The following is a 24,005-nucleotide window of genomic DNA, read 5'->3' on the forward strand; positions in this document are numbered from 1 at the left end:
TTTTAACTTTTTATTTTGACATAATTTTAGACTTAAATTTCCAAAACCAGTGCATAGTTTCTGCACACCCTTCATCAAACACTAATATTTTGCCACATTTCCTTTATTCTTTTCTGTGTGTGTGTAAGCACACAAACGCATATGCATTCATATTTATGTATTTTTTTTCCTGAACCATTTGGAAGTTACAGATATGAGGCACCTTTACTCCTAGATCTTTCTCATAAAATCACCCAAATTATTTGTAAATAAAAAGTGATACAATATGATTATTTAACCTATAGATCTTGAGCTTCCCAGGTGGCGCTAGTGGTAAAGAACCCACTTGCCAGTGCAGGAGACATAAGGGGTGCAGGTTCAATCTCTAGGTCGGGAAGATCCCCTGGAGGAGGGCATGGCAGCCCACTCCAGTACTCTTACCTGGAGAATCCCATGGACAGAGGAGCCTGGCCAGCTACAGTCCACAGGGTCACAAAGAGTTGGACACCGCTGAAGCAGCTGAGCACACACATGCAGACCTTGCTTAGATTTTTGTCAGTTATCTCCATAACGTCCAGTACAGCAGAAGAAGATTTCAGGCAGCCCTTGTGTCCAGTTGTCATGTCTCTTTAGCCTCTACCAGAACAGTTTCTCAGGTCCTTCTTTGTCTGGCATGACAGTGGTCTTTTTGAAGAGAACATGTCAGTTATTTTGGAAGGTATCCCTTGATTTGGATTTGTCTGATGCTTTTGCATTAAAGTATGCATTCCATTTCAAATTATTGAAATTCAGATTAAGTATTTTTGGCAGGAATGTCACAAAAGAAATGTTGGTTCTTGGTGTATCACATTGGAGGACACATGATGTCAATTTGTCCCGTTGGTAGTCATGATAACTTCACTCAGAGGTTTCTCCAGTGGGAAGTTACCTCTTTCTTTTAATGTGTCTTGTGAGGAAATACTTTGAGACTGTGTAAATATCCTGTTACTCCTCAAACTTTTACTAGGTTTAGCATCCACCAATGATTTCTTGTCTGAATCAATTGTTATAATGGTTGCCAAATGGTAATTTCTAATTCCCATTCTCTATCTGCTTTTGAGAGTGATTTTTATTCTTTAACCTGAGGGTTTGTGTCTTTTAATCAGTGTTGGAATATTCTGAGTCATTTTCTCTTTGAATATTATGTATCTGTCATTCTCACTGATCTTGGAATCCTGTTAAATGCATGTTAGACCTCTTTAATTCTGTTGTTGTGTCTCTCAAGTTTGGTTTTTCCGCCCCCCCTTATGTTTTACACATTTTTAACTCTTTGTGCTGCATGTTGGAAAATTTTCTCTCATCTATTTTGCTCTTTTCTTTAGCCATGTCCAATGTGTTTTTACCCATCCATTGGGATTAAAATTTCAGTAGTTATTTCTAGAAGCTCTGATTATTTTTCAGATCTGTCTGCCTGATATTTTTTCATAGTATCTTTTTTTCCCTATACAGACTTTCACTTCACTCTTTTGTATCTTAAATATTTGAGATACTCACCTTATATTCTCCAGTAATTCGATTTTAAAATTTCTCGTAGGTTCTAATCCTGTCATGTGTCTACTGCCTGTTGCTCTTGTTGCATTTTTTCCTTATATGTTTTGTAATTTTGGAATGTGAGTTTCATCTCTGGTGAGGTTTTCTATAGAAATCTTCACCACCTGGGGGTAAGAAGGTATTTCTCCAGAGAGTTTGTTCTTGTTTTGTGGCTTGTTCCAGATGTTCCAGGAGGTATTGCAGAGATAAATCACTTTTTAACATTAATTTCTCGGTCAGAGGTTTCCATACTGCACAGGGAGGGTCCATTTAAACCCCACACCAGTACGAGGGCTAGCCTCTGTTGGAAGCATCCCCCGTCCAAACTCAGGTTGAAAAGGACGGATGATTTTCTGTGTGTCCACATTCTAGGAGGGACTTTCAGGACCACCTTTCTGCTGATTGTACAGGCCTTCAAGGGTCCAGGCTTGGTGTGTAAGGCCCCCTGGCAGCTCCCTCTGCCCCCGTGCCCAAAGCTGTACTCCTCGTCCAACGTGGGTATGAGTGTCCACACCCTGTGCCGCTAGGCCCAGTGACAGCCTCCCCATGGTGCCTTCAGCTCTCTTTGCAGTTTGCTCATTGATTTGGGTTCCTGGCATCTTTCCATTTCCTTAATATTTAAAAAAATTTTGTTATATTTTATCCTACATTTCTGTCTGTCGTCCAGCAAGAGACGCTGTCTTTTTCGCCTCCCCAGATATGTTGAGCTCCTGCCCACTGTTGATTCCCTGCCTGTCCTTTGTGCCCTGTGGTTCATGCTCCCCCCTCCTCCCCGCAGGAGGAAGCAGAGCTAAAACACAGTAGACAAAACATACACCTTATTGGAATTCCGGAGAAGTTAAGAAATGATTGCATTTTAGAGGTTGTTCTTTCCACTTTGTATTGACCTTAATACTCCTGTCAGCTCAAAACTGTACAAAAGCTTTGATTTTCTTGGTCATAACTGTGTAGGTACTTTGAGCTTGGAGGCCACAAGCTATAACTTAATCTTTCCCAAGAGTGTCTGTTTACCAAGCTAGTGATGTCTTCCTTCATGCCATAGCTGACCTCTGAAATACAGTCAGTGGGCCGCCAGCAAACATTTTTATGCGCAGGCCAGAGAAGGAGCCTGTCTTTCAAACTGAGTATTTCAGGTGTGGGATAGCCAGATGAAACTGTAAAGTTGTTTTCACCTCTCGTGAGAAGTAGTGTTTTGAGTCGCCGTTAGCATTCTTGAACACTTGGGATTATAGATCAGCCTGTTTGCTTGAATCAGAGATATTACTAGCTTTTTCACTGAAGTTTTTTTTTTTTTTTTAAGTGTTTTTGGTATAGTTACTAAGTAACGGATCCAGGGATGAGGATGGTGAATTTGAAGACTGTGTCTTAAGAATAATCCACGTTTTTTACTATCAAACAGCTGAACTGTTATTTTTAACATACAAAGTTAAGAACCAGTAAAATCAACATGTTGAATTTGCTCCTGCTTTATTGTATTTACCCATTTAATTGATTAGACAGTATCTTAAACCGTTTTACCACAGATATATTTAGTGAAATTTATTACTTGCAGACTGATATAACTCATGAATTATTAAAAGCAGCAGCACATGAAACCCTCTCTCATCTAGATTCTTTGAATACGGCTTAGGTTGAGCCATTTAACTGGCTTCTGTCCATCCCACTGATGGAAGCCACAGTCAGATGAGGGTTCTTATAAAGGATTGGCTTCCTTTCCGAGCAAGAAGAGGATAAAATGTCAACTTTTTCCTCTACTACCTGAAAAGCAATCAGGAGCAACCCTCCCGCTCTTCTTGACAGTAGTTTGGCTTTATAGAAGAAGGGCAGGCGTTGAGCCAAATGTGAATTTCAATGCTATATAAAGAAAAAAGTTAAGTAGCTGAAACTCCGATAGTAACTGGAATTTTTAGAGCAGTACTCAGATGGGTTTAACCTGTAAGCTTTCAGAAAGCTAACAATAGCTCAGAAATACTTGAATTGCAAGGTTTAATCCCTTCTTTCCTGGTGATGATCCCAGTAAATTGAGGTTACTTACCGAATGTCTCTTCACAGCAATTTGCTCATCTGTAGGACTGGGTTTAGGGGGCAATAATAGTTTCAGAAGAATAGGGTAGTGGTTAGTGACTGATTACCAATTACTAATCTAAGCCATTGAAAAGGACATTTGGGAATCAACCAGAGTTCCAGACCATTTAGGAACCTGACATTGTGCTTTCTTGTCTCTTTAAAATTTGTTATCCTTACCTATAAAATGAACTATTACTTATTTCACAGGATTATTATGAGATAGTAATGAAGTAATGCATGTGGGAGCATTTTGTAAGTGGCATTGATATAAGGCTGCTAGTGTAATGTTCTATCACATGGAAACATACATTGCAGAATTGGATGGGACTCTGGAGAACAAAACTGAAATTTGCAGAGGGCACAGTTTTGTACCCAGATAGGCTCTGCTCTGTATTATCTGCTGTTGAATCCTTGCATCCCCAAAGTAGCATTCTGCTAGCACCATTCTTACAGATGAGGAAGGGGAGTCTTGTTATTTTTAAGACCTGCCTCTCCATCATCATATTTCATACACGAGGAAATGGAGGTCTGCAGAAGTGTGGTGACTTGTCTGACGCAGAGATTCTCAGTCCATCATTGCATCTGTTACAATAGGTTATAGTATTGTTGCAGTAATTGTTTTTGTCTTGCACACAGACTTGGCCCTGAAATTAAACAGGAAGCACAATAGCACCTAATTAGATTATTAGTGTAAATATAGAAAGACTTGTGTCACTGGCTTCTTGGTGGATTAGGTATGCTAAATGACCTTCCCAACTGAACAACAAAAATATTGAATGAAGTATGATAAAGCCTGTTGCTAAGCTGGGTGACAAGTAAGATACTTGTTGACCCTAAACAAGTGAAGCCAGGTGTCCTGGGAGGTGCTCTCACTGCAGACATTTGCAGAGTTCGGTGGCGTGGAGCCCCAGCCTGGTTGACTGTCTGAAGCAGGGAGCAGGGGAGCGGGAGAGAAAGTGTGTGGCCTGAGCAAGTTGGAGAATCTATCAGGAGCTTCCTGGGTGAAGCCAGGGAGCTAAAAGAGCCTCTTGAGTGAAGGGGTAAAGAAGAGCAAGTCTGTATTGACCCTGCTGTTGAGCACTGCATTCATAAGCCAGCTTCACATGGTTTGTGGTCCATGTTCGTACTACAGGTGTAGTTCCAAACAAACCTTAAGAGGAGAATTTCCTCGAAGGTGGCCCTGAGTTGATAGGGACCAGCAGAAGTAGACACAGACCCTCTCTGGAGGGGTTCATCTTCAGTCCAGCTCTTCAATAATTAAATGAGCAGCTCACTGTAAAACAAAACAAAAACCCCACAATAAGAAATAAGGCAAACCCCATAAAAAAATAAGGCAGTATCATGCACGAGAACCAGCAGAAACACAGCTGCAAGGCTTGGGCAAGCTCTAGAAGGCAGTGAAGATCAGGGAGGCCTGGCATGCTGCAGTCTGTGGGGTTGCAAAGAGTTAGGCGTGACATAGAGCCTGAATGACACTTCAGATGGTTAGATTCAAAGAAGTGGTTCGGAATGCAGCCCAAAGAGACAGAAAACATTAAAGAATTGAAGTTACGTGGAGAACAGAGGGCCAGGGTCCAACATAGGTCTAATCAGAGTTCCGGGAGGAAGAGAGAGACAATGGAAAAGAGGCCCGTGTTTGAAAGAATAATAGCGGACAGTTTTCCAGAGCTGTTGAATGATAGTAGATGTCAGAGCTAGGAAGACCAGCAAACCACAAGCTGGACAGTCAGAGTGAAACTGCAGTGCACTGAAGACAAAGGAGCTTTTAAACACAACTCGATGTTCAAGCTGGTTTTAGAAAAGGCAGAGGAACCAGAGATCAAATTGCCAACATCTGCTGGATCATCAAAAAAGCAAGAGCGTTCCAGAAAAACATCTGTTTCTGCTTTATTGACTATGCCAAAGCCTTTGACTGTGTGGATCACAATAAACTGTGGAAAATCCTGAAGAGATGGGAATACCAGACCACCTAGCCTGCCTCTTGAGAAACCTGTATGCAGGTCAGGAAGCAACAGTTAGAACTGGACATGGAAGAACAGACTGGTTCCAAACAAAGGTCCGTCTAGCTCAAGGCTATGGTTTTTCCAGTGGTCATGTATGGATGTGAGAGTTGGACTGTGAAGAAAGATGAGCACCGAAGAATTAATGTTTATGAACTGTGGTGTTGGAGAAGACTCTTGAGAGTCCCTTGGACTGCAAGGAGATCCAACCAGTCCATCCTAAAGGAGATCAGTCCTGGGTGTTCACTGGAAGGACTGATGTTAAAGCTGATACCCCAATACTTTGGCCACCTGATGTGAAGAGCTAACTCATTTGAAAAGACCCTGATGCTGGGAAAGACTGAAGGCGGGAGGAGAAGGAAATGACAGAGGATGAGATGGTTGGATGGCATCACCGACTCGATGGACATGGGTTTGTGTGGACTCTAGGAGTTGGTGATGGACAGGGAGGCCTGGTGTGCTGCAGTTCATGGGGTCGTGGAGTCAGATACAACTGAGCGGCTGAACTGACCTGAAACACATCTAGAGGAAAAAGAGGCTAACAGTGAAAAGGTCTGGCTTGCTCCTATGACCCTGAGTTAGTCTCAGTGGCTCAGTTTCTTTGGATGTTACAGTACCTGTTTACTCCAGTCCACCCAGATGTGGTTAGATCCCTTCTAAGACCAACATACAGAAAACTGATTTGTGAGGACATTACTGTAAATAAATTGTAAGAATTCTAAGTTGATAATTTAACTATCTTCCTTAGTTGTGTCTACAGCACTGAAAGGGATTTCTAGCCTTCGATTTTCATCTCTCATGTGTCTGTTTAATGTCAAGTCAGGGAGATTTAGCCATCAGCATTCTCCTTATTTTTCAGAACGGTCAGGTATTTTTTAATGGGTGGGATGAGGCAAAGACGCAGTGCAGCAAGCAGCCTTCAGGCTTGTCCCTGAATCCTTTCCCTCTCAATGTTAAGAGAGCCTGCTGGCACACATTCTCCAGCGTCCCAAGTCAGCACACACCCAGGGCAGTGCTGTGCTGCAGAGAGAAGCTGCAGAGGGTTAATGATTAAGGCAGTGTGGGCCACGTTACTGATTGCCCCTTTCAGATCTCCCAGCACCCATTAACATAAATATCATCTCACCATTTTGGACAGGGGACACTACCCTTATGCACGTTAGTAATGTGATGCTAATGCTTAACCCTTTCATTGCCCTCTCTGCTTCAAAGGCCTTGCCCTATGTCCGTTGATAGGGAGGCTGTTTGAACCTGGAGGCAAAAATGAAAGGGTTAACTCCTTTTGGTTTTGCCCTTTGACCACTGCAGGATGAGAGGCATGATGAAATACTTTTCAAAGTCTTCAGTGGAAACACATCATGCATAATTGGAGCAAAAAAGAATAAATCAAAGCTCCCCCCCACCCCTTTTAGTCTGGTAATTCATAATTGAAACCACATTGAGGTAAGGGTTGATAACTTCAAAACAACCATGAAAACTGCCCTTTCGATCAAGGTAGGGATAGGTAAGGCTGCTCATAACCAGGGGCTTGAAAGCTTCTGTGTAACAAGCCTCTCCTCTCTTCTTTTCCTTTCTCCTCTGACTTCTCACTTTTCTGCTTTGACAAAATAACCATCTAAATCAAATATGGGTGGACTCAAATATCTGCTTAATTCTCTTCTTGTCACGTGACATTATACATAGTGATGTTAAAAAAAAAAAAAAACCTCTGCTATAATAGGGATTAAATTTTGGATCATCCTGCTTTGAACTTGATTTCTTCTGTTTGGGTTTTGCCTGGTGTAGGTTGAGAGAGTCCTTTCGTTGATATTTGAATGTGTATTTTATAATCCTCCAGTAGTTCCAGCAAGACCCTTTCAGAATGGCTCTAGCAGTTTGCCCACCAGCTTCCTCCAGTTTCTGTCTGGTAGGTAACTTTGGCCAGGATGGTTTTGGTTAGGCTCACATAGGGCTCCTATGACCCTTCAACCAAGGAAGTCAAACAGGATTGCAGGAAGGGCCCAGACAACTTCCCTGTGTGTGAGACTGCCAGAGGCACACCTAGTTAGTTGAGTTGGAATCCCTTGCTTGAAGGAGAAGACTCCTTTGAACTGGTGGTGGACTTTAAGCCTGATCTCCCAAGGCTTCTCTTTCAAGAGATCCTGCCACCTGAACCCACAAGTCCGTCTCGCTGGTCTGTCTGTTTGCTGTTAACTCATTCACCAGGGTGCTCCAGGATAAGCGATGTGATAGAACTTCTCGAAAGTGGGCGTGCTGCTGTGACAGTTGGCATGGCTGTCGTGGATTAAGTTAATAGTCTGGGTTTCTCAGCTTTCTGAAGAATGTTTGTTCTGAGTGAGGAAGTAGGGGTAGGGGGAGTGCTGGATGAAGGAGGTATTTGGCCTCAACGCGCCATGCACACACTCCCTCCTCTGCTATCGCCTCCCATCTTGGAGTGAAGAGTTTCACTGAGCGTACCCGAAAGTTCCTTGAGAGCCAGTGTTGCGGGCTGCAGCTGCGGTTGCGGGCTGCAGCTGTGGTAGTGGGGCTCTGCCTTCTCCTCTGGCCCCTCTGTTGCTGGGGGCCTGGTTTCGTGCCCCATCGTGCCATGATGGAGATTTAATCAGGCTGCCGAGTTAATTGCCAGCGCTGTTTGCCTTTTCTCTGGCAGAAGTCAGAGTCTTGAGTAAATTATGGAGGTTTAAATTTGCTTGATTTCCTGCAGAAAGTGGGGTCAGGAGGTCCCAGACTGTAGACACTCTCTTTGGTCAGCCAGCAGGGGGTCGGTCCTTAACGGTATTTCAGAGGTGACTAAACGCTGTTTTTGAAATGTCCTTCTTCAGTGAGTTTTTTTTTTCCTCTGGGGGTTGGTCTGTTGACCTTACCCTAGCGGAGTGGAGTGTCTGTATGAAGGCGCACACCCCAATTAAAGCTGCCTTTCTCCTCGCTGTCACCGGGCTCCAAAGGCAAATGGAATCATGTTTGTGGACGGACGGAGAGGCACCCAGCACAGAAGCCCAGCTGCAGACCAGCGTTTCCTGTTTCTGACCTTTTCAGACAGAACGTGAAGGTAGCCGTGTTAATTTATTAGCAAAACAATACTCTGGACAAGAAAGCTTCAAAACAAATCAACAGAAAACCAATCATGAGACTTAAAAAGAAGCTTCTGTCGCGTGGGCTTTTCATGATGTGGCTTTAGTCTGCCTGAGTCTGAGGTCCCTTGTCCTGTGCTCCCCTCCCTCCTCCTAGCCTTGGCCCTGGCAGAGTCTGCCTCTGGCGGGCAGCGAGGAAGCAGCCCTCCGCACTTGCCGCTCGGCTTGCCCTGCGGCTGTTTGGTTAGCTCCGTCCCCTCCTTACCTCCTCCAGGAAGATGGAGGTGACTGTGGATCTTCCTGGGCCCACGGGACTTGAGGACCTTGTTTTAGTACTTGTTGTTTGCGTTATAATTTGTCTTTTTACCTAGCTGTCTTCCCTACCAGATTCTGAACTGTTTGAGGAGAAGGAATTTGTCTTTGCGTCTTTAACCCTATTCTTGGCTTATAGTTTATGCTCAGGAAATGTTGACTGAATGAATGAGCACCAGAAATCATAGTGATGGAGTGATTGCTGAGCTGCTAATACTGTTGTTTTGCCAGATGAGAATATGAAGTGGAGCGAGCTAGTTTTTTGTGTTTGCTTTCAACTACCGTTCCTAGTTCTCCTGATAGCTCAGTTCATTCAGGGCTTCTCGGAAAGCTCAGTTGGTAAAGAATCCGCCTGCAATGCCGGAGACCTTGGTTCAATTCCTGAGTCAGGAAGATCCCCTGGAGAAGGGATAGGCTACCCACTCCAGTATTCTTGGGCTTCCCTTGTAGCTCAGCTGGTAAAGAATCTGCCTGCAATGTGGGAGACCTGAGTTCGATCCTGGGTTGGGGAAATCCCCTGGAGCAGGGAAAGGCTACCCACTCCAGTATTCTGGCCTGGAGAATTCCATGGACTGTGTAGTCCATGGGGTCGCAAAGAGTCAGACATGACTGAGCGACTTTGACTGTCACTTCACTTTCACCATCCCTGGAGCTCTGTGTTGAGCCCTGGGCTGAGTGCTCACGTGCATAATCTGGAGGTAGGTGCTGCCAGGCTCGCCATTTTACAGGTGAGGAAACTGAGAGTCACAGACGAGGCTTTCCACACCACAGTAAATGTCAGCCTCCAGATCCACACTATTAAATATCCTAATACACTTCTTCAGAATACTTAGCACGATAAGATTGTGGATGAGTATTTTAAAATGAATGAACTAAGTTGGAAACCATTTCAGAGCTTTGATGTCACTCATTTGAATGTACATTAGCTGTTCACACCCATGCACAGAGAACAGAAAGAACACAGTTTAGGCTTGGTCATTTTTAAGCAAGTTTTTGTTGAGTCACACCAAGCACTGTGCTAGGCACTGGGTGTTAATAGCAGTTATGACTCTGGTTTTCATGAAGCTTTCAGGACAGCTAAAATATAATGAATAGGACAGAAAAGAGAAAATTATGAAAATGGAAAGTGTATTTGGAGAGGAAGAAGAATCCAGGAGAATCCAGGTAAACCAGGACCCCAGAGCATGGTGAGGTGAAGGTAGAGAGGAAGAAGGGATTCATTTAAAATCCTAGTGGCTGGAAGATAGCTCATGATCACTTAGCCACCTCCCACCCTGCTTTTGAGACCTGCAGAAAGTGAATCCCAGGGAAATTGCTATTCCCATAAGACTACCTGTTGGCGTCCTTTATTGAATGTTTGTGTGTGTCAGGCACTTTACATTTATTACCTTGTTACTGTTATTAACCACATCTAGATTGTTAAGAAATAATAAGTAAGACATGTTAATAATTTAATTATTGTGTTAAGTAACACTACCTAGAAAAGAGCTTCCCTCATGGCTCAGTGGTAAAGAATCTGCCTGCGGTACAGAAGACCCAGGTTGGATTCCTGGGTCGGGAATGGCTACCCACTCCAGTACTCTTGCCTGGGAAATCCCATAGACAGAGGAGCCTGGTGTCCATGGTGTCACAAAGAGTATGACACAACTGAACGACTGACCCTTGTACTTGTACCTAGAAGAGCTGTAGTTTTAACGTGATCTTATAGATTCAGAAACAGAGGTGCAAGAGAGGTTAAGTGCCTTGCCCAGGCCACGAAGCTGGTAAGTGAAGAGCCTGGGTTCTGATTAAGGACATGTGATTCTAAAACTGACCTCAAATGTGCTGGCTCACTTTTTTGAAGGTATTTGCATCATTGTTGGCGGAGAAGGCAATGGCACCCCACTCCAGCACTCTTGCCTGGAAAATCCCATGGACGGAGGAGCCTGGTAGGCTGCAGTCCATGGGGTCGCTAAGAGCCGGACATGACTGAGCGACTTCCCTTTCACTTTTCACTTTCTTGCATTGGAGAAGGAAATGGCAACCCATTCCAGTGTTCTTGCCTGGAGAATCCCAGGGACGGGGGAACCTGGTGGGCTGCCGTATGTGGGGTCGCACAGAGTCGGACACGACTGAAGCAACTTAGCAGCAGCAGCAGCAGCATTGTTGGTGGCATGTCCTACAGTAAAGTGTCAAGCTTGTAACACAATAGATTCATGCTCAGCAGTTTCTGTGTTGCCTCCGTGTTCATCTCAACGCCTGTGTTTTATGGGAAAGTGTTGGCAAGATTTCAGAACTTGTTACGCTCCTTTATGTGCCCTGTCTCCCCCAGTATGCTGCTGTTTCTGCTTTTCCAGTCTTCAAGCCTTGTTTGGCATGCGCGTGAGCAGTGTGGAAAAATTGAGAGCTGAGACAAGTTACTATCCATTACCCACCCACCCTTCATCTCCTCCCGCATCCCATAACCAACGGCTTCCCGAAGGGAGCTGGCATACGGGATGACACAGGATCTATTGTCTTGCCAGAGACTTCGTTTCTTCTCCTGGCAGCGCTATGAAACCAGAGCTGTGATGCCTTTCAGGGGGTTTAAATTCCAAGGGATTCATTTTCTGAAACCAGGCTTTGCATCTATCAGGGAATTTTTCCCCTCTTTTGAATGTCATAGAGGCATGCAAGTGTGCTGGCGTTCCCCACTTCTGAACAGACCTCATTTTGTTGGAGGTTTAATAGTTTTTCCTCCTGTGTTAGAGGTGTATTTACCTTTTTAAATTTATGTGCTCCCTTTGTGTCAGTGTTATGTATTTGGTGTGTTTTTATTCCATGTACCCTGTGAAATCATAGTGTTTAGGTGGGCTCTTACTTATTGGCCCAGATTTGATCATCAAGAATCAAGGAAACCGTCAGCATTTCTCTTCTCTTCTCTTCTCAGAGAAGAGCTACCAGTAATAAGCTCTGGAGTTTCCCACAGTTCCAGAGTCTATAAATGGTGATGCTTACCTCAAACTGGGGAGGGACCATGAAACGCCACATCCTGGTGTTCTGGAGTCGGACACCCCAGGCGCTTTCCTGCTCTGTCATGTATAGGTTATATGACCATGAACATCATTCACTATTTCTTCTTTCCTTTCTGGACTGGTAAAGCAAATGATTAGACATCATTCACTATTTCTAATCCCACAGTTTCATCATCCGTAAAATGAGAGTGGTAGCCGTCTATTTTGGGGTTGTCATGAGGCGCAAATGAGATAATGTATGTAGCACAGTGCCTCACAGTAAAGCCGTTCAGTCGTGTCCGACTCTTTGCAACCCCATGGACTATACAGTCCATGGAATTCTCCAGGCCAGGATACTGGAGTAGGCAGGGATTGAACCCAGGTCTCCCACATTTCAGGCGGATTCTTTACCAGCTGAGCCAGAAGGGAAGCCCAAGAATACTGGAGTGGGTAGCCTATCCCTTCTCCATCAGATCTTCCTGACCCAGAAATCGAACTGGTGTCTCCTGCATTGCAAGCAGATTCCTTACCAGCTGAGCTATCAGGGAAACCAAGGTGTTGAGTGAATCTTGACTATTTTGACATCACATATTAAATTATTTTACATACTTCTTTAAAAACTATTTTTTCTTTTCCATTTAAAATGAGGATTTTCAAGCACACGAGTTTTGTGTTGGGAGGGGTTGATGGGTGGGCTGGGTTGGTGAGGGCAGAGAGACCACGAGCCTCGGTGATTAACTGTGGTTTAGTGGCACAGGGCTACTTCCTGACTTCCGTTTCCATACAAGTCAGGAAACTGTGATGAGTAAGACAGGAACAGAAAATGAAAAGGTGTTCCTGCAGAGGTGATCGGATGCAGGGTAGAAACACTAAGATTCAGGCACCTTCCTAAGACCACAGCTTAATGCCCAAGTGTGATATTATGGAAGCAAGAAGTCAGCCTTAGGAAGATAGTCTTTCCTGTTGTGTCTCTTGGTTGTGAAATCTTAATTATGGCCTGTTGTGGACGTTTTGGCTTTAATATCCTGATGACATTAGGACTCCAGGAACCCCACTCAGTCTCCCTGAGTTCCCATCCATGTGTAGCCCATGTGCTTGTGTGCATTTCCTGCCCCACACTGTCACATCTGGCACCCAGCTGTTGTCATAGACGTGGTGATGGCTGTCCATCAGTGATATGGATGAGGTTGACAGGGGAAGCCTTGGAAATCCCAGAGTATGAAAAGACTAAGGAGCGTGAGCAGCCAGAGTAACAGGCCATTTCATATTCAGCCTCCTCCTGGTGAAGCTGAAGTCAGGTCCTAAAGTTAGGCTTTTCATGTAAAAACAAATGAATGTAAATGTAATTCATGCCACTGAATTGTTCACTTAAAGATGTTTGAGTGGCAGGTTTTGTGTTATATTTTACCAGTTTTTAAAATTTAACGGTGTAATGTACCAAAACCCATTGTATACCTTAAATGGGGGCATTGTTTAGTACATGAATTATTGGGCTTCCCTTGTGGCTCAGCTGGTAAAGAGTCTGCCTGCAATGCGGAAGACCTGGTTCAATCCCTGGGTTGGGAAGTTCCCCTGGAGAAGGGATAGGTTTCCCACTCCAGTATCCTGGCCTGGAGAATTCCATGGACTGTATAGTCCATGGGGTCACAGAGTCAGACACCACTGAGCAACTAAACCACCGCCCTCTGCTTCTTCTGTTCTGTTTTCTCTGCTTCTTGTTTTTCTTCTTGTTCACTTGTTTCCTATTGTTCATGCTGAAGGTGTTCTTGAAATGTCTGATTCTAGGATCTGTGGAAGCTCTAAAGAGCTGATCAAAAGTTTTTTGTTTGAGAGAAGCTTGTTACCGGAGGGCTTCGCTGTAAGATGGTGGGGCTTAAGGTGGTGGGGCTTGGCTGTAAGATGGTGGGGCTTGGCTGTAAGGTGGTGGGGCTTGGCTGTAAGGTGGTGGAGCTTCTCTGTAAGATGGTGAGGCTTGGCTGTAAGATGGTGGGGCTTGGCTGTAAGGTGGTGGGGCTTGGCTGTAAGGTGGTGGAGCTTCTCTGTAAGATGGTGGGGCTTGGCTGTAAGATGGTGGGGCTTGGCTGTAAGATGGTGGGGCTTGGCTGTAAGGTGGTGGAGCTTCTCTGTAAGATGGTGGGGCTTGGCTGTAAGGTGGTGAAGCTTCACTGTAAGATGCTGGGGCTTGGCTGTAAGGTGGTGGGGCTTGGCTGTAAGGTGGTGGGGCCTCCCTGTAAGGTGATGGGGCTTCGCTGTCAGGTCATGGAGTGGCAGGTAAACCACATGGCTGCTAGTGTTTGGGTCGCTAGAGAGAGAAGAAGCCGTAGAGCTCATCATTCAAAATATAAGCTCTAACTGCATTTCCCTCTTTTCAGTACCTATGTTTCCATGTCTAGAGCTTTCGTGTTTTTCAGAGAATCAACCTCCCTTCTGTAGCGTGGGTAAGGAAGAAGCGTAGTTTTCTGGCTGAGTGGGCAGGTGATGGGAATGCTTATGCCCTGAGCCTGTCGCCGCTCCTTATTTTAGCTGTTGCTCCTATGCTCACCCTCCTCCTCTTACCTCATGAGGTCCCACCGAGCACAGTCCCTGGGCCACTGTGGGCTAACAGTTGGGACTTGCTTGCCTTGCTGCCTCACCACCCCCCTTTGTGGTACTTGGGCTGCGACTCTCACCCTTCTGCTCCATCACCACTTCTCCAGCCCCTTTCAGTCTTTCAGAAGCATGTTGATGCTGCGCATCAGCTGCTGTCTCTGTTCCCATTTCATTGTCTGGGTAGATTTATATTTTATATCTATTAATTGCCGTTTTAGTGGGTTTGGGGATGGCATGGAGATAAACGCGTGTGTTTAATCTGCCATGTTTAACTAAAAATCTCTTAGCTGCAAAAATTATCTGCTCCTTTTTTTAAGGGTATCAGAGCCAAACTCATTTAAAGAGCATCAGTGCAGATTTTGAGGTGGGGAAGACTTTGAACAGTTGCTTGCCTCTTGGTTTGGTCATGGTAGAAACTACATCGAGTCTCCCATGTTCAGCTTTATTGGTGATTCTGAGAAAGAGACCAGCACCATTGTTACTAGACCCTTCTCTGACCCACATTAATCTGTTCTCTTGCAGAAGTGGGGCAGTGTGAGCAACCCTCTCTTCCTCCCCCTCATCCCCCCACAATCTCAAGGCTTCACAGCCATCGTCCTCACCTACGACCGAGTGGAGAGCCTCTTCCGGGTCATCACCGAAGTGTCCAAGGTGCCTAGCCTATCCAAGCTGCTGGTCGTCTGGAACAATCAGAATAAAAACCCTCCTGAAGGTAAGAAGAGTGGAGAGACTGGGTGTCCAGGAAAGGCCAGGTTTGGACGTTTTGTGTTTGTCTCAATGGGATCGAGTTTTTTTGATGGACAAATGATTTGCAGCCTTTGTCTTAAATGAACTTTCCTGCTTTGTCAACAGTAATGCCACTCCTGAGGCAGCATGCCCCTGGCTTTCCCAGTCATCTTGTTCTTGTTCTAGGGTGGCCCGTTTAACTCTTAGCCCATGGCATGCTCTGTAGCCACAAGTGTTTGAGGGCTTAGGAATCAATAGGATCAAAGGCCATCAGTCTTGAGAAAACAGATCTCAGCTTCCCTCAGCCCTCTCAGCTGATTTGTTTACATGAAAAGTCAGTTTAAAAGGCATTAGTTTTCTCCTTCCTTATCTCGGCTCTGATACGGTGCTCTTCTTCAAAAAGGACGGCTTCACCTCTGATGGGCAGAGTCAGCACAGCGCGCCCTCCCAGGCTTGAATCAGCTCCTTAAAGTGACCCCTCGATGGAAGTTCCCACCAGCTCATCCTGAATCACTCTGTCCCTTGCCTTGGCCACCCCTATGATCTGCGGACTGGCAGCTCAGGCTGAGCCTGTTTGATTCATTGGATTTGTTTTTAATTCAGGACGCATAATGTACGTTCCGCCTGCATTTCGTTTCTCATTCAGCCCGTCTATTATGGATCCTAATCCCAGGGACTTCAAAGCCCCTGCCCTTTATAGCCTGTTAAAGCCAGGAAGTTGCTGATGGATCAGAGCAAGGAATGAGTTTGAAGTTTGTAATGTGCGCCACTGCCACTGATAAGGTCTAGTTGATTGCCTGACAGTAGCATCTGCACTTTTTATGGCTGTTCCCGCTTAATTGGTTATACTGAAGTCGGGATAGTCAACCTTGGAAACCCCAGTAGTAGATCCCTAGTCTAGGCTGGGAGAAGAATGTACTTCTGTCTGTGAGGCAAATCAGGATTTAAATGCCCTCTTGAGACTTTTAAAATCTTTTCCTTGGTGGGACTTTTTTCCTCTGCATCAGTACTTGCTTTTTAGATTCAGGGAGCCACAGTTTAGTAAACAAAGTTGCTATTTTACAGGAAGCCCCATAGTATGCCCTGAAGCACATGGCGTTTATTATTGTTGTTATGATTACCATTTTTTGTGCCAGGTTTTTTTCCTCCCAACATTCTTGGATTTTTGTTTTGTTTGTTTGACTCTCAATAAAGGGGACAGAAAAGGGTAGAAGAAAAAAGAGGATGTTGGCACCTTCTCAGAGGGAGAGAGGATGAAGCTGACGGGAAAGGGTAGGAGGAGGAGGCCGAGGGGACAGAACGGGACAGCAGGGAGGGTCATCAGAGCCCCAGGTCCACCCAGAGTGCGGTGGATTGGAGGCACTGCATTGCTGATCTGTGTCTTCATTCATAAAGAACGGGTTGTGTTTCAGAAGGAAGGCTGCATGTCTCTGGTCGGAGCTGGAACAGCTGTGTGTCATATCTGCAGTCACCCCCCTGCATGCCGAGGCCACCAGCTTCCAGGGTGGGAGGCCCCCAGCTGCACCCCACCCTCCTGCCCAGACAGGCAGTGCTGCTGCTAAGTGCAGAAGAGGCTTCTCCTTAGAAACCCGGGTCAGCCATTTTGGGTGTAAGGTGACTTATTTAATGTGACTTTGAGTCACTTCTTTGGAGCAAGTATCACTGCAAACTGTGCGAAAAGAGAAATCGTTTTCTTCCTTCTTGGTCTAAGGTCCTGCCTACATTGCCATCTCTAAAAGCAAGAGCACAAACCTAGGTTCTGGAGTTGGGTGTTCAGTTTTAATTTTTGGTACACCCTACCAAAGTGTAGTGGTGAATGTCATGACCAAGAGTGTAGTTTATTTTTGAAATATTTTGGCACTAGAGAGGAAAGAGAGCCCTCAACTGATGAGACCCAAAGTTTGACACATTGAGGGGCTGGACCAGCTTTTTTTCTAACAGTGGTTTTTAGGTCAGGGCTCTGGCTCTGACGTTGTGGTTGTTTGGGGAGAACATGAACCGTGTTTAATCTTCTGTGGGGTGTTTGTTCAGTTGGTACATGGGGCTGTCAGCTTTGGCCCTCGTGCCAGCAAAGGCATCTGATTTTTCATGTATGGCGTTAGTAACATATATATTTTTCAAAAGACAAGTCCAAGGCTTTGAAATATTAGAGGCAAAAGTGATGTTTTTCACTTTCTCTACATTTACTAAAATAAATATTGTGGTTAACATGTCTGCTGCTGGGAGGATTAGTGTAGGCAGAAATCCCTCCCCTCTACTGTTTTTTTTTTTTTTTCACTCTCCAACCCAACCAAATAGTATTTTCTTTTTGGTTACATTTAAGTCTAAATTGCTGGGTTTGAAGTTTAAGTAAATACTTAGATTAGGCAATAGAAATTTCCAGCGAGCTTTCGTCACGTTGGTTTTGAGCTCTGTCAGATGAGAGAGGCAAGCCACTGCCCTCCTCCGACCCCAGCTTTTCAGTTTCCCGGCTTGATGGATATAGAGGTTGTTAGGCTTGGCCCCTGGCCTCAGCCTGAAGGAAGCTGTTACATCGTACATTTCAGATAGGTTTAACTCAGCCTTCTGTTTTAACTGATTTCAGTTTTTAAATTTGAATTGATCTCAGGGAACTCCCCTATGGCCACCCCAGCTTCGGGTTGCTACTTCCACAGTTCTTAATAGGCCGGATGGGATTGGCTGAGTGTTTCAGGGCGGTCCATCAGGATGGAGGCCATTGAGAAGCAGAAGCAAGAGTGCCCTTCCTTCCAGCTGAATCCTGGGACCGTGGGGAGTGAGGGTCTGGGGACTCGCTGTTCACCAGGCAGGTTGAGGACTTCTGGAGGGAGCTCGATATTTGTACAGAGATAACCTGATGGTTGATTTTGTGAATCTGTGGTTGTGTGTGACAGTGATCCCCAGGATGGACTTGGGGTCATCATCAGACAACCTGAACATTTCGTGGTACCTTTGCCAAGTTGGAGAATTCTCCTAGCTTACATGGCTCCTGGCATCCAACTTGGAGAAAACTGTTAATCAATACATGTTTTTAAAAAAATCCTTAACACAAGGAGTTCTTTTTCTCCTTCAAGTTGGACTAAAGCTCAGAACTGTAAAGTTATCAGGTCAGTTGGCTCAGCTGTTTGTTTTTCATAAATTTGGCAATGTTTTTGAGAAATCTTATTTTTCAGACTACTTTGTGTGAATGGAAGGTGACATTTCTATTTTGCCAGCTACAGATTCGCAGGATGAGACACAAGCTACAATTCATGCATTTAGAAGTTAAAAGAGTAAGGAAAAAGACCCCATCTGGGCCAAGCAGTGGGGTAAGAACCCAAGGTTTATAGCTGAGACACTGTTTCCTTCTGCATCCTAAGGAGTCACACCATATTCTTCTGTCTACACCTCTTCAAAATGTCAGAGGCGAAGTGAAATTTGTAAGACTTTACAAGAATCCGTTTGTGAAGATGCCTGGGTAAGGAAGATCTCCTGGAGGAAGAAAATAGCAACCTATTCCCGTATTCTTTCCTGAAAAATCTCATGGACAGAGGAGCCTGGCGGGCTACAGTCCAAAGGACTGCAAAGAGTCAGACACGACTGAACCAGTGCACACATTTGTGAGAGTGAGAATGTTACCGTGTCGTTTTAACATGTATTGTGTACCTTTTATCCGAGGAGTGGGAACTACGCTAAGTGCTTTACAGGCATTGTCTCTAGTGCTTCTAACAAACCGGAAAGAAGCTGATATTATCCCCATTTACAAAAGTGAAACTCAGATTAATTGAGTAATTTGCCCTAGGGCTTCCCTGGTGGCTCAAACAGTAAAGAATCCGCCGGCAGTGCAAAGACCCGGCTTCAATCCCTGGGTTCGGAAGATCCCCTGGAGAAGTGCATGGCAACCCACTCCAGTATTCTTGCCTGGAGAATTCCATGGACACAGGAGACCTGGTGGTCTATAGCCCATAGCGTCACACAGAGCCGGACACAACTCAACGACTAACACACACACATCAGAGATCTACAGAAATGAACACAAGTCTCTCTGGATCCAAAGCTCATGCTCTGTGCCCGAGCCCCACTGTGTCTATTCAGATTGCTGTTTAGCAGCAGGGAGATCATGCTTTATCAGGTCTCTGATTTGGGATTATGCAGATCAACCAGGTTCTTATCAGGGGCTCGAAGAGAGGCAGAAAAATAAATCTTATTCTTTTGAAAATACTAATGGAAAGAAAAATACAAGTCTTCTGTTCTTTTTCACTTGTGTTTCTTTCCTGCCTTTTTTTTTTTTTTTCCAAACTGTATCGAAATCCTATATCAGAATTGTCTGCTTTAAGGCAGGGAGTAATTATAATGCTTCTTTGGCTAGCCACTTTCCTGTTCCCATGTTCCACAGAAGGGATACCAAAGCCCACGGAAGTTGGGTCCCCTCCTTAGAGACCTGTGCTATTTGAAGCTGTGAAAACAGAAACTGGGAGTTCTACTTGGAGCCCTTCCTTGTGGTCGTGATGGCTCATAGGGAGCTGGACCGTGGAGATGGAGACTCCTCTTAGCAAAGCTGCCTTTGGCTCTCCACACCCAGCTCAGAACACGAAAAGGTAATCACCTTTCCAAGAAAGCCACGATTCATTCTATTTCCATCTGTACCCATTTAGCTTTCCTCACTTGCTGAAACTTCCCTATCAAAGACCTTATCGAGGAAGGTTGTTTTTAGACATTGAGTAATTTTCTGGCTACACACAGGTAAAGAACATGGAGAACTCTCTGTTGAAGATGTTGTGCACACTCCCCGGGTAAGAGTCCCTCTCATCCAGGGGAGAGGAACGTCTCCTGGATGAGAGCAGCTAGCCTGTTTTCTAGCCTCTCTCTGTATTGCAGAAAGAGGGGCTGTTTGTTGCCTTGTGAAATTTCCTTGGCGAGAGTTCCATGTTTCTTTGTTCCGTTGGCAAGTTAGGTTTTTTCAGTTCTAGAGGATTAATGGCAGGGTTTCTGCTGGTCTCAAAGTGAGCTTTGAAGATAAAAGCTGAGGACATGCCACTAGACTGTCAGAGTGATGTACGAGATCTAACGTGTGCCACTTTGCCACCACTGCCTAGGGTTCGAAAACATCCTTTGGTCTGTAAATAGACAGAGACCTGCAAGGGAAAGCACAGCCAACATTTGGTGGAAGTTCTGCCACATGCTGGGCACTGAGCTGCTAAACGCATTCCTGTTCCTCCTCACGCCTTGCCACAGGTGAAGATGGCATCACTATCCCATCTTCATAGTCAAAGAAACAGGTACAAAATCATGGACCTGTTCAAGATCACATGGCTGATAAGGGATACAAACACCTGAGATTTGAAGCTCTTTCCAAAGACTCTTCTCTCTGTGAAATGTTACTGTCCGTACAGTCCGCAGAGGTATCTTGTTTGGTCTCTGAAGTTAGTACATTTCAAGTAGAAGGGCACATAGTGTTGCTGAAGGCATTTCATTCCATCAGAACATTCTTACCGATTTTGAGCCTGAATCAGTTTCCCTGTAACTTTCACCCAGGCATTGGTCATGGTTCTAGCTTCAGAAGCCATAGAGAAGCCATTCAGAAGCCTTTTCATCTGAGAACCCTTCTGATAGCCCTAGTGTGTCAGTCAAGTTCCAGGTGGGAGGCAGAAGCCACACAGCAGCCTGACCAGGAAATGTTCAAGTATTAACCAGGAATTGTTAACTAGGACTAGGAGATGGGTGGCTAAAGGGTAAAAAGAGCTCTCGGGATTATAGGAAATCAGCCTGGGGATTGAGAGCGCCTCCCCCAGCTCGGTCTGAGATTCAGACCCACTGCATGGTGGAGCTGCTCAGATGCCACAGGCTGAGACTGGCAAACAGGAAACCAGCAGCCCCTTTGGATACCCACGGAATTCAACAGGAAGCCATCCGGGGGGTGTTATTGGACTCAGTGGGGTACTGGCGAGGGCTTCAGTTCCTGAGGAACCACCTGAGGGAAGAACCTCAGCTGAGTTGCTGCTGAAGGTATCATAGAACCTGCCAGGAAACTGCCTGCAGAGGAGCTGTCAGACTCCTTAGGAAGCCTGTTGGGGTGTCTATAGAACCTGCTGGGAGCCTCCCTTGGGGGTGCCACTTACACGTGCTGGAGAGGGGTGCTGCTACCTGCCTGCTGGCCAAGTACCAAAGGAGCAAGTAAAAAAGGCACACCTGAAGCAGGAAGCAAAGCCCCTTACCTCCCAGCGTCCCTCCAGCACCTGCTGCTGATAAAGGTTAACGTCATGTCAGCAGGCAAAGGGGAAATTGCGATGGGGCTGGCTGCCAGTATCACCTACAGGGCAATGAAGGGTGAATTTGAAGCTGAGAGGCAGTGTGTGACAACTGGCATATTCAGTCTAAAGAGGTCTGGATCTGAGGACCTGTACTGTCCTCATCAGCTCCTCCTATCTCCCAGTTTGTTGGTTCTTCTGTTGTGAGCGTTTGTTGGCAGGTCGCTCGGTCGTGTCTCACTCTTTGCAACCCCACGGCCTGTAGTCCTCCGGGCTCCTCTGCCAATGGAATTCCCCAGGGAAGGATTCTGGAGTGGGTTGCCATTCCCTTCTCCAGGGAATCTTCCCGAACCAGGGATTGAACCCTGGTCTCCTGCATTGCAGGCAGATTATCGTCTAAGCCATGCTGGGCAGCTCTATTGCAATACCCAAATCTAAACACAAGGTCTCGAACACAGACAGTCCAGGCACTGCAGAGCATCCCTGAGGTCCTTTCACAGGGTTGGTGAGGCTGAAATTCTTTCTCTGAGAATGCTGAGTCACCCTGCTTTCCCACGCTTATATTTTTCACATGTGCATAATGGGGTTTTCCAGGGGCTGCCCAACATGGGATGACATTACCACTCTACTGGCTGACGGAGTGTGTGCTTGTGTGTCCTGAGGTTTTAAAGTTCCCTTGGTGTTCATTCAGAATAAAATAAATTGTGTGTGTGTGTCCCACATAAATAAAACCTCTTTGGGGATCTCAGCAGTTTTTAAGAGCACGAAGGAATCCCGACACCATTTGAGAACCACTGATCTAAAGATAACCACTGATCTAGTTAGAGCTATAACTTCCTTCACTTTTAGGTATTACAATTTAGTCATGTTTTGTAAGGATTTGGATTTATGACAGGGATTTCTTTGACTTAACTGGAAGAGGGAATGGGAAGCAGAGAAGAATAAGGATGATTGTTTTTGTTCCAGATCCAGAGAAACATGACATTTTCAAGCTGCAATAAGTGGTGCAGGTCCTTTTGGTCTTTGATGCTAAACAGACTTAGATTTAAATACTAGCTGTATCATTTAGCCCTAACCCCAGCCAATGTATTTAACCTCTCTGAGCCTTGTGAATCCTACTTTGTAAATAATTTCTGCTCCATAGAGTTGTCAGGAGGATGAATGACAGTGCATCTATGAAGTATCTGGCGTATACTGGTTGCTTAATGAAGGTTCCCTTCTCTCTCTCCACTTATTCTTACCCTGAGAAGAAGGGACCTGCCTAAGAACCCCATGGGTAATGCAGAACTCAGGTCTCCAGTCTCTTAGTCTTGTGCCTATCTATTTATTCTGAAGACAGTTTTGATTATGTCATTCTGGACCAGGTTGATGATTGATTAAAAGGCACTGACCCATTGGATCATTTCTGTGGTCTCCAGTCCTTTCCCAAACATGCTTTTTTTTTGGAGTTGAACACATTTTTAGGCCCTAAGCTTTTTCAGGCTCTGAAAGTCTTAGTAGCTCAGTTGCATCTGACTTTCTGTGACCCTATGGACTATAGCCTGTCAGGCTCCTCTGTCCATGGAATTCTCCAGGCAAGAATACTGGAATGGGTACCCATTCCCTTCTCCAGGGGATCTTTCCGACCCAGGGATCGAACCTGGGCCTCCTGCATTGCAGGAAAACTCTTTACAATCTGAGTCACCAGGAGTTTTAGGCTCTAGGCTTATTTAGAACTTGAGGAATATCTTCTTCATATATATATATATATATATATATATATATGAAGAAGAAGATATATATAGATAGATAGATACACAGATAGATAGATGAAGGAATATCTTCTTTAATTACAGGGCCTCTCACTTTCACAGGCCTCTTCCAAGAACCTAGGAGCACCTTACCTGGACATATTGTACATTATGCAGAAGTTAAGATATTTTATCTGATGTCTGTTAGGGCAACCTTTTTTCCTCCTGATTTTCCCTCTGTCACACTTCTCCTTCGGTATGGTGACTTTGGAGTGGCCACAGGCATTTTGGGGCTTCAAGACTCACAAAACTAGACCATCCCACAATTATGTGTTAGGTTTCTGGAAGCAATATGATACCTTTCTGTTCTCATCTGACGAATGTTGCGTGAAGAACAAACTGCCCTCTGTAAAGCACCCTGAGGTCTGTGGACGTAGGTCCTGTACCAAAGAAGTGTTAATTTCATTCTCTGCTAAATGCATCACTTTAAAATGAGGAACCTGAGGTTGAATTGCTTCAAAGTAGAATGGGAAAAAATTCGTGGGTCTTCAGTATACCAGAAAATCCCATGTAATCAGACCTAGAAATTTGATATTTACTCTGTAAATTGGTCATGATGAGAACCCAAACCCAGTGAATCAGGAGAGAGCAGCTGTTGAGCAGTGAGGTGCTGAGTTAGGAAAGCTGAACTCATTCAGGGCCACGGTTTTGTGAGGGTGGCTTTGGCAGCCTTGGGAGCCATTGGTGGTGGAGGTGGGCACTCTTA

At 45.1% G+C, this 24,005-nt stretch overlaps 1 protein-coding gene across 1 annotated transcript in view; it reads left to right on the forward strand.

The window, feature by feature from the left end:
• Positions 1 to 24,005, forward strand: part of EXT2 (exostosin glycosyltransferase 2) — a 141,688-nt gene that overhangs the window by 74,554 nt on the left and 43,129 nt on the right. The window contains exon 9 of the mRNA XM_068988369.1: positions 15,082 to 15,271. Within this exon, the coding sequence (XP_068844470.1) occupies positions 15,082 to 15,271 (190 nt within the window). The remainder of the gene's footprint in view (positions 1 to 15,081; positions 15,272 to 24,005) is intronic.

This window comes from Capricornis sumatraensis, chromosome 16 (assembly GCF_032405125.1).
Source record: "Capricornis sumatraensis isolate serow.1 chromosome 16, serow.2, whole genome shotgun sequence".
In the NCBI taxonomy this organism is placed as follows: Eukaryota; Metazoa; Chordata; class Mammalia; order Artiodactyla; family Bovidae; genus Capricornis; species Capricornis sumatraensis.